General features: G+C 36.7%; 1 protein-coding gene across 3 annotated transcripts in view; it reads left to right on the top strand.

Annotated features, from left to right (window-relative positions):
- Positions 1–499: 499 nt before the first annotated feature.
- stard8 (StAR related lipid transfer domain containing 8) overlaps positions 500–11,750 on the top strand; it is an 82,873-nt gene continuing 71,622 nt past the window's right edge. For 2 of the 3 annotated variants that reach the window (XM_067438583.1, XM_067438582.1), the window contains exon 1: positions 4,955–5,291. In XM_067438583.1, coding sequence (XP_067294684.1) covers positions 5,177–5,291 — 115 coding nt within the window. In that variant the 5' untranslated portion in view covers positions 4,955–5,176. Of the gene's footprint in view, positions 687–1,996; positions 2,028–4,954; positions 5,292–11,750 lie in introns of those variants that run through there. The other variant, XM_067438584.1, reaches the window with a different exon arrangement.

Below are 11,750 nucleotides of genomic sequence, written 5' to 3'. Positions count from 1 at the left end.
TATGTAATTGTTTCCTACTTGAGTTTATAAAAATGTATTTAAAAAAAAACTTATGGACAGTCTGCTGCAGGCTAGATATTTTACTTATTAAAGTAAATTTACTTATTTACTTATTTTTCTTACACAAACCCATTGATTTGCTTCATTTATTTTGGCTTGAGGGTGAGTAAATTATGCGTTCATTTTCATTTTTGGGTGATCTATCATCCTTGGGATTAATAGGAAATATACAAGTAAATATAAGAGTGGCTAATTCTGGCTAGCATCATCTATTGTATTTCACTGAAGGAAGAAAATAATAGGAGGATGGAATGAAATTATGAGTGTTCCCTTTAAAGTGTGTTATATGCCCTGCGAGTTCTCTGGTCTGACAGCACATCCGGCTGGGCTTCTATGCTTTTCCCTCTGTGTGTTAGCTTTTAGCGCTAGCTACAGTGGTATGCTGAGAATCTCTCTTCTTGGCCAGCTGAAATATGGCCTTGTGGCCCCTCCCCATCTGCCTCTTCAAGCTGTTGAGCTCCGGACCATCAGATTCTCAGAGAACCGTTAATCTGCATAGGCTCCAACACGGCAACCTTCATGACTGTTCACCCTTGACCCTTTGAACCTGGCCCTCATAGTGTTGGGTACCTGCTGTAAACATGGCTTTTTTCAACTGTCTAAGAGCACTCGTCAACCAGGCTAAGGTAAGACAGAGAGAGACAGAGTGAGAGAAAGAAAGATACACAAAACACAAAGTAGATTTAAAAAGTCATGCTTTGAATGACAGTTGTCTAGGTCTATTAAAGAAGTTTCCATGATGTTACCATGTTTGTAGGCATTTTAGGACATGGTTTTATTTGAAAAGCATGCCATATGATAGCATACTGGCATCACAGTACTTTCTGTGTAAAGGAAACAACTCTCAAAAGTTTATGATTGTCAGTTAAGGGTAAATGTTTTCGTTTTTGAAAAGGAATGTTTTGTAGCATACTGTGTGAATAGTTGTTAGAAGGCACTTGTGGCGCATATGTAAGTGTTTGGGCTGATGCAGTGGGCGTAGGAAATTATCATTTGCTGAACTGGACTTACTCACTGGCTGCCCATATGAGAGCCAGCCAAAATTCTGTTACCAGGGCAACGTCTTTTTTAAAAAGCACCCTTTCAGCCTTGCCGCATTGCTCAGCCAATAGGCTACACTGCAAAACCCATGACATCACAACGTTCCTAAGTGAGAGAGCCTGATATATTTACTTTTTTCCGTTGCAGACTTAGGATACAGTGGAATGTCTGTTCAACTGAAATTACTGGAGACACTTTGATTCAGTGGTTTACTCAAAAACCCTGCTACCATCATAACATTTTCCTTTAATAACAGAAGATTTGAAAACTCAACCTAAAATGACATCATGTCATTATTTACAAATTACATTATATATATATATATATATATATATATATATATATATATATATATATATATATATATATATATATATATATATATATATATATATATATATATATATATATATACATTTTTTCCCAAAATGTTTTTAAAAGTATTATACTAAGCTTTCTATAATATATTTTAAAATATAATTTATTCCTGTGATGGCAAAGCTGTTCTCAGCATCATTACTCCAGTCTTCAGTGTCACATGACCCTTCAGAAATCATTAAAATATTCTGATTTGAAGCTCAAGAAACATTTCTAATTATTAAAAATGCTGACAGCAATTGTGCTGCTTAATATTTTTGTAGAAACTGCATAGAACGTAGTCAATAGAAATGATCTGAAACAGTAATTTCTGATTTATTTATTTTTGCTCAATATATACTGTCCTTATAATTTGGTGTTGAATTTAGTCTGCAGAAAAGTCTGTATAGCAGTGTAAAAAATGTACTTCAGGGTTTATTTTATCAAGGTGATGCTGAAGCACCAAGTAATCAGACAGAGATATTGTTGTGGTTAGATCTCATCAAAAATGATTGCAACATTTTCCCTGATCTTTCAGAAGCTGACCTGCTGTCGTGTCCAGCGCTCAGGTAAGGATGTGAGATTGTATTATAGCTCAATGGCTTTACTCCTAACCACATCACTATGGCAGCTGTAAGAGCACTTAGAAAAAGACTGCTAGAGTACATTATTTACAACCCCAAATCAGAAAAAGTTGGGACAGTATGGAAAACGCAAATAAAAAAAAGAAAGTAGTGATTTCTAAATTTACTTTGACTTGTATTTCATTGCAGACAATATGAACACAAAATATTTCATGTTTTGTCTGGTCAGCTTCATGTCATTTGTAAATATGCATCCTTTCCTGTCATTCAGACCTGCAAAATATTTCAAAAAAAGTTGGGACAGGAGCAATTAAGGGCTAGTAATGGGGTAAAAGGGTTAAATAATGATGTGATTTGAAACAGGTGATGTCAACAGGTGATTGAAATTATGATTTGGTACAAAAGCAGCATCCAAGATCTAATCATTTAGGAGCAAAGATGGGCCGAGGATCGCCAGTTTGCCAACAAATACGTGAGAAAATTGTTGAAATGTTTAAAAATAATGTTCCTCAAAGAAAGATAGGAAGAGATTTGGATATTTCACATTCAACAGTGCATAACATAATTACAAGATTCAAGGAATCTGGAGGAATTTCAGTGCGTAAAGGACAAGGTCGCAAGCCTAAGCTGAACAACCGTGATCTCCGATCCCTCAGGCGGCACTGCATCAAGAATCGTCATTCATCTATAAGCGATATCACCACATGGGCTCAGGACTACTTTGGCAAACCTTTGTCAAGTACCACAATACGTAGTTACATCCACAAATGCCAGTTAAAACTGTACTGTGCCAAAAGGAAGCCTTATGTTAACAGTGTCCAGAAGCGCCGTCGACTTCTCTGTGCTCAGAGGCATCTGGGATGGACCATCACACAGTGGAAATGTGTACTGTGGTCAGATGAATCAGTATTTCAGGTATTTTTTGGGAGGAATGGACGCCGTGTGCTCCGGACCAAAGAAGAAAAGGATCATCCAGACTGTTACCAGGAACAAGTCCAAAAGCCAGGGTCTGTCATGGTATGGGGTTGTGTCAGTGCCCTTGGCAAAGGTAACTTGCACTTCTGTGAAGGCACCATTAATGCTGAAAAGTACATAGAGATTTTGGAGCATAATATGCTGCCTTCAAGAAGATATCTTTTCCAGGGACGTCCATGCATATTTCAACAAGACAATGCAAAACCACATTCTGCACACATTACAAGACTTGCCTGCCTGCAGTCCCGACCTGTCTCCAATAGAGAATGTGTGGCGCATTTTGAAGCGCAAAATGCGACAACGAAGACCCCATACTGTTGCCCACCTTAAGACTTGTTTGCAGGAAGAATGGGACAATATTACACCTGAAACACTTCATCACTTGGTGTCTTCAGTCCCTAAACGTCTTTTAAGTGTTGTGAAAAGGAATGGCAACATTACAAAGTGGTAAATGCTTTACTGTCCCAACTTTTTTTGAAATGTGTTGCAGGTCTGAATGACAGGAAAGGATGCATATTTACAAATGACATGAAGTTGACCAGACAAAACATGAAATATTTTGTGTTCATATTGTCTGCAATGAAATACAAGTCAAAGTAATTTTAGAAATCACTTCTTTTTTTATTTTATTTGCATATTCCATACTGTCCCAACTTTTTCTGATTTGGGGTTGTAGAATGTTCAACCTGAAACTGCCTAAAGAATGGTTCTATTTTTAACTGTGTCTCTGCTATATCACTGTCTCTGACATTACTTTCATGATATTTCATAATCTATAGTTTGAGCTGTTCTGCTAAAACTCCTTGACCTCTACCCTCTCTGTGCAGTCATCTACTGTCACCCAGATGCAGTTTAGGAAAGTAATGGTAGAATCACGTGACACAGAAAGTAGATCATACTATTTATAACACACCTCAGATGGCATGGTAGATATCTAATGTATAAATATTCACCACAGACTGTGGGGCACAAGGGTTCCTTATGTGTGCCATTTTAGGAGCCACTCTCTGAAAGTGCTTGAATGAATCTATAAATAAAAAGTTATAGCTTTATATTTATATGATGTTTTATGTGGATAATTGCCTTCTGATCTTTATGGGAACATTAAAATAATGTTTTATTTGACTCTGAATGCTTTGTAGTTCATCCTAGCTTGCATGGATCCCCATAAATGCAAATGAATAAGCTCAGCAAACAGACACACAGACAGGTGTAAATTACACACACAGACAGGCCATCTTAAGTCCTCATGGGTGAGCTTGTTTTTAATAGCCTTATCCTCTTAATGGTTATGCACTCAATGTGATTGCTTTATCTCAACACTGTTCAATCTCTGGCATGTGAACAAACTTTAGAAATGTTCTTCCCATTGATCTTTAGATTAGATCTTTATTTAGTCACATAGTTGGTCAATCATACCATAAGTGTGAGATATTTACTTTGTATATTTACACTGTCATTCAGATCAAAGTCAGAAAGAAGTATCAGTCTACAATGGCAGAAGCATCAGGCTGAGCTATTTAAATACTGTATTATTTTGTTGTGAGTTTTTAATAAGATAAGGAAAATAAGACATGCGGGTGTGAAATAATTAGTTTTAAGGGGAATTTTTTTTTTTTTTTTTTTTACATGTTATGGGACACATTATCGCTTGATCAATGCAAAATAGTTTAAACGTTTAGGTTATTTAATTTTTTTTGTCCATAGCACAACATTTTGAGTCAGTCTTGTTATTTCTGGTAGGCTAAATAATAGACAACAATTTATGTTTAAAATTAATGGACTTGACCTGTATGCATTTAACGTGTCCCTTTGCAAGACGAAACATAAAAAAGACGTAGGCTACAATACACATCATACAGTTCAGTCCGATAGGCGTCACAACGGAAACTACCAGTACAGTCAAAAGTCGCACACGTAAAGAGACTTCATGTCCCGTGATGCTTAGCGGTTTGAATGGTTACACGGCAGCGTTCACACCACGGAAAGTCCTTTTAATGAGAGTTTTTAAGAAATGAAACGATAACGCTACCACAATGAAGAAGCAGCCTGGATAACCACAGCTCAGTGTCAGGATTAAGACCTCGAGCGCACTAAGTGTCTCCGAAAGAAGAAGTCCAGGGTTAAAAGTTGGGTTCAGAAGTCAGGAGAGTTTGGATATGGATAAAAGCTGCAGTGGCCCACAGTCGCGATCTCTAACTTCACAGTTCAGAGAATCTACACACAGAGCCCTGACTTTACTGCGGAGGAAGGCCAAACAGCGGCAAATAGCGGGTAAGTTATTCAGACAAACGATTGTTTTTGCAGGGAGTGTGATTTTTTTTTACAGTCAGTCCATTCTAAACCTCCAAAAGGGCTCGAAAGCTGTCCAAGTATGCTTTCTGTAGGAAAGTGTTTCCTTTAATTATAAATTACAAATGTGTGTTACATCATGAAATATCTAACGTGAATGAAATATTGTATAATCGATTTTTTTCTGTGTATCATTGGCTCGGTTGCAATAATGAAACGAACCCTTGAGGTTTCCTTTCATTGCTGAACCCTCTGAAATTTACCGTGGTAACCATGGTTTCCGCCAATATCATAAGGTTATTGATTACTTCTGTGTAACAAATCTCTTTAGATGTTAGATATATTTTTTTCTCTCTTCAATTTATTTATTTTTTATGACAGCCGGCTAATACAAAGTTGCTACTTTTTTATTTTATTTTTTTATTTTGTTGGTAGAAACGAAAACCGTGGTTCTCAGGATGTATAATAAGGCCATTTGAGTGTGCACGCGCTGCCACGTTTTTGCATGCAGCTGAAATAAAAGATCTATTCATTTGTTAGAGGCCAACAGCCGCACGCACAAAGAGCTAGGTGTGAGTGAGCGATCAGTTTACAGTACACTACTATCCTCGAGTTTACACGGGTTGTGTCGCAATACATAATGAGCTATCTATGATGGCTGCTGCACGAAGTGCTGTGTAGGTTGGTACCTCAGTAGGTTTTGAGACAGTCACTGTGAATAAATATACATTAACATAGCTCTGCTAATTACCAATTTTGGTTTCCACAAAGCTTTTATCTGGAGAAAGAAAGAGTGTGAGGGAATCTGAAATCCCCTTCAATTAACATTACTGACACATCTGTTCTCATATTTGGTTTTATAAGAACTTCTATTCTAGTTTTTATTATTTATGAGGCAACTTTCTGCTGATCTCATTACACACATGACAGTGCTTGTGTCCAATTTCTATAGAGAGTTTGATTATTTTAATTAGTTTTACAGTTGCTGCTATTACCCCGTTTTGGAAGTCCACTGTCCTTAGAAATAGTTGCCTTGTGCCTTGTGAATTGTTTGCTCAGATGACAGGGGTGTGTTTTTCATGTTGGAGGGGATTTTGGACATTAAACTGAGGAGTTTCAGAGGTCACAGAGAATTTGCAAATTCCTCTTTCATGTGATTGTTTGATGACCATGTGAGAATCATGTTTATCAGTGAATGTATGTATTCCTAATGACTTTAAGGCTAAAGTTTTATTAACTGATATAATTTATTATTTAGTGTATCATTTTGTTTTGTCTAACTTTTAGATTTAAATTATTATTTATTTTGGAGTGGCGTCTTTTAAAGAGTCCTTCATAAACGCCTTCTTTGCTTTAGAAATGAGAATCTGATACACAGTAGTTTAAAGTGGAATTAAAAACAGCCCCTTTGAAAAAATTAATTGCATTGTGCATTGCACATTCACACACAAACAAATGTGCAAACTGTAAAGATCAGACTAGTTTCAAATGTTGGGATCATTGAACCTTTTCAATGCAGGCAGTGAGCATGTCATGTGCTGATGTGACTTTATGGTTTGAACCTGTGGATGCTCATGTCATAGAACCGTAGTAGCATAGAGTGTCAGCTGAGAGGAAGCACGCGTTTAGTGTCGCAACATAAAAAAAAGTAGGCCTACATGAAAAATTCCTTGTTCTATATCTCCTGGTCTTCTTTTATCCTATTACAGAAATAAAGAGAGAAGGGGAAAAGGCTGATTTAACAGTTTTTAATATATTTTTTGGCTAAGTGTGGCATTTGCTTGATCTCTAAATATTTTTATTAATGAGTGTTAAAGGAACACTCCACTTCCTCCACAACAGTTTTACCGTTTTTGAATTCATTCAGCCGATCTCTTTATCTGGCGGTAGCACTTTAAGCATAGCTTAGCATACATCATTGAATCGGATTAGACCATTAGCATCGCGTTAAAAAAAAATGACCAAAGACTTTCAATATTTATCTATTTAAAACTTGATTTGATTTTGATTAACATTGATTAATAAGTGACTGAAATTTGCTAAGACAGTGCTGCTTATTATGAAGACAGAGTGAGTGCATGTGTACGCCGCTATTTCTCTCTGTCACTCAGTTAAAGGGGTAGTTGCATGCAATTTCACTTTTTTAACTTGAGTTAGTGTGTAATGTTGCTGCTTAAGCATAAACAGTAACTGATTTGGACTACAACGAGCTTCTTCCCGGGTTGGTGACATCATAAACCCTTGCTAGTCACCGCAGATGTGACTTCTGCCTGTAATGGTAAGGGGCGTGGCGTTTCCAGACAAACTGTTTTTGGCATTTCAGCCAATAAAAATACATGAAACTACATTTGGCCATGTAACCAATCTAAGACCGTTGCATTTTTCGGAGGGATGACCTTCATAGAAGCAGGAAGCAAACGAGCAGTTCAGACAGTGGAGACAGCGGTGTGGAATAAAGGTCAAATATAAGTAAAAATACAGCGTAAAAAAAAAAGAAAGTATTAAGACATGTTATACAGTGCCCCATAAACACAACCAAGCCTAGAAAAAAACCACGGAACCACCCCTTTAACATGCCCTCTCATCTACATCACTCATAAATCACAATAAATGATCAAATAAGGCTTTTTTTTTTGGAGGTCGCCAAATTATTTTCAATGCAGGAGACTCGGCACAGAACATTACATCACTAACATAGTATTTTGTACCATAGAAAGTGCAGATAAACAATACTGGCAATTCCATATTCTGTTTTAGTCAAACTATACCCTACTTCACCAGGGGCTTTATTTATAAAACTTTGCGTAGGATTTGCATCAGAAGTGGTGTACGGATGAAACCTAGGACGTGCAAACGCACAGAAATATTCTATGCAAATATTCTATACACATCCAATGCAGTTTTCCCTTAATAAATCACAATCAATTCTAAATGTAGCACAGCTTTTGCGGATTCATGTTACGCCAATAGTTGCCCATAAATAGACTGTGAAATTCCCACAAGTTAATATTCATGGATTGCGAAATCATGGTAAACACAGAGAGGAAATCAAAACCATAAACTTCACTCTGTCAAGTAGAAGTTATCGTTGGCTAGGTGGAAAAGAGGAGAAAAATGTTTGGAGGCAAAAAAGCATCAAGCTTCCATCCATCCATCCATCCATCCATCCATCCATCCATCCATCCATCCATCCATCCATCCACCCATCCACCCATCCATCCATCCATCCATCCATCCATCCATCCATCCATCCATCCATCCATCCATCCATCCATCCATCCATCCATCCATCCATCCATCCATCCAGATCTAATCTCCCTAATTATCTATCTGTCTAATTGTATCTATAGGTTGTCTGCTCCGCCAGATATCAGTTTTGTACATTTTGTTCTGTTTACCATATTATTTAAGCTTTGAGGATGAATGGCATGCCAATATTTTTGCAGAACATATTTCACTTTTCTTTTTGCAAATATTTGTTAATTTGCATTTCTGTTGTAATATTTGTTTGATTTACACTGCAGATCGATCAAACGGGTGTTTGTGTAGGCTGTTAATTGTAAGACTTGCTTTGTGAAGTCTTCATGTTATTCATGAGATTCATGTTATTCATATATATTGCCATTTCTTTTACACAACAGTCTAGTTTCACACACTTTCACGTGTTTCTTCCATCTGCCGACGGTGTCGCCATTTCTCATTTCACCCGTTTTTGTGCGTACGCCTGGGTCAGAGCTTGCATGAAGGACCGCACAGTTTCCTGTCAAGTTTGCTTTTTATAAATACCAATTATTGCGTTAAGCGCGGCGTACGTCTTTTGTGCATATGCAAGGTTTATAAATGAGGCCCTAGAACTCTACAACAAAACTACTAACATTTATATACTGTATAAACCAAATAGCTGTGCGCAGACCCCCACACTCAGTGATTGCATTCACAGGTAACGTTAGCTAAAGACAACAGCAGTCCTTTTCAATCTGGTCGTTCAAGCTAACTAAAAATAATAATGTAATACTTACAGCCATGGGGGATTATACACTTTGCCCTGTCTTGCCATATTCTTTAGACGCTGTACTGTGGTAACACTGTCCTTGTTTTCCAAATAGTCATCTGGTGCAAGATGTTTACACGCAGTTTCTTTGTTTGAATCTACCGTTGTTTTGATATCTATGGTTCAGAGCAGTCAACCACTGATTCTTTCATTCCTTGTTTTCGTTGGTATTCTGTGAAACATGATGGTAGTATACACCTTCGCCTCACTATCACAGCTCTTTACGACACACAGAACCATGGCTAATCGAACAGTAAATCCACTACATAATTTGCCGGATGCAACTCTCTATTATCTCCAACGACACAAACTTAGTGCCGGTCGCATTGGAAGTTACCTATCTGGCGCTGCGTAATATCATTGACCACTGAACCCATGGTACGGCCGCAAAGTTCTGTGATTATTACGCAGTAATGAGAAAATAGTTCCTATCTATATTGGTCTAAAAATAAAAACTTTAAATTTTATGTTGGTCTTATTACACGATGTAACTACAGAATAGTGAACTTTTAAAGAGAAAAAATAAAGTCTTTGGTCATTTTTGAGAGCGATGCTAATGGACCAATACCATTCAATGATATATGCTGAGCTATGCTAAAAGTGGTACCGCCAGATACAGAGATCAGCTGAATGGATTCAAAAACTGTAAAACTCAACTGTTTAACTCTAAGAGATTTGGAACATGAGCCTATTTTTTGAGTGGAGAGTTCCTTTTTAAGGATTTAAAGATAATGATATGCATTAGGAAAGAAATACATTCAAATGTTTCATTTGTCTTATAGTAAAATGTATTAAATAAAATTAAAATATAATGTGCAAATAAATGACCCTGTACATTAATAATTATTTTATTAGCTTTATAATGTAAACTTAAGAACAAGGGGTATTAATATTGCATATATAATTATTATATAAAATATAATAATTTTATAATAAGGTTTTTTTTTTTTACTTAAAAAGGATGCATTAAATTGATCAAAATAAATGAATTAATTCATACAGTTTTATAAAAAATTCTGTTTCATATGACCTTTATGTTCCTCAAAGAATCTTAAATGACGTGTGTGTAGTTTTTACATTCAAAAACATCATAATGAATAAGTTATTGGCTATTTTAATCCTGTTTTTGAGGCTCTCTCCTGCAACGCTGGGTTTTATGGCTAAGCCGCATTGAAGACTTGGAAGTAAATGCCCATGGTTAGGATTGGATAAGATTTGCATATTTAATTGATCTTTGGCTCCCCGCGAGTACATGTAAGCATTTGTTTTGAAAGCATGTGGGGAAACGGCAGCAGCAATGAATCGCCCACAGAATCGCAATGGTAAAAGGTATGTTCAGTTGGACACATGCACATAATCAATATATGTCTTGTCAAACAATCTGCAGCAATGCAATACTATCACATATAAAAACATTTTTACACACATAAGTGTGTTGCTTCATTCCTTCATGTAACCTCATCCGGTCTGCAAATCCAGTCTCATTTCCAAACTAATCTGTGGAGAAATTAAGGAACAAATGCGCAATGTCATGATTGACATCTCAACTGTCAATCATGACGTCCGTTTTTATACCATCAAATAACTAACTAAAACTAATAAAAAAAAAAAACACTTGAAATGAAATCGTGATGATAACTGCCTACAATGACAAACTTATTGTGGGAAAAAAAATATTTGAAGTGTAATTTGATTTTCATTTGTCTCGCGTCTGATAGAAAACACGGAGGGGTGGGTATACTGGGACTGGCCACCTGGGGGCGATTGAGTAGCGGAGGTGTTAGTTATTTACAGGAGTGCTGCAGGCCTGGTTTGATCTTGACCTGTTGTGGGTCAATATTTGTTCAGTCACATTGGTCTGATGAGGTCTCAGTGGTCTGGCACACCTGAGAATAAAAGTGTATTTGGTGATGTTTTTTTTTTTTGCCGAACTCAACATGTTTGTCATCTGTACACAGACTGTAAAATACCACAGAGGAAACCACTGTTTTTCACTCTCTGCTACAAGAAATTAAGTGAGAGCTGCATATCACAACACAACACACACTGACACACAAAAGGGCATGAAAGTACAAAGCAAACAAACAGTGACGTGCAAACAGCAGCCCACAAACCTCTCTAAGAGGAAGCTGATCATATAACACGTTCTCACATTCTGTTTCATTATCATTCTTTCTGTCACTGTGACTTTTTTTAGGGGATTGGTGTTTTAATCTTTTTTTTCTTTATTTTTAAATCACACACACACACAAAAAAAACTGGCCAATCAATAAGATTTTTTACTTTTGTGTTGAACAGGCCTTAACGGTACTAATAGTGTTTTTGTCCATGTTGTATATTTAATCGGATGCCCTTTTCTTGATTTAATGAATTTAATTAATCTAAATTTT

Source organism: Pseudorasbora parva, chromosome 3 (genome assembly GCF_024679245.1).
Source record: "Pseudorasbora parva isolate DD20220531a chromosome 3, ASM2467924v1, whole genome shotgun sequence".
In the NCBI taxonomy this organism is placed as follows: domain Eukaryota; kingdom Metazoa; phylum Chordata; class Actinopteri; order Cypriniformes; family Gobionidae; genus Pseudorasbora; species Pseudorasbora parva.
This window is presented reverse-complemented; position numbering and strand designations above follow the sequence as displayed.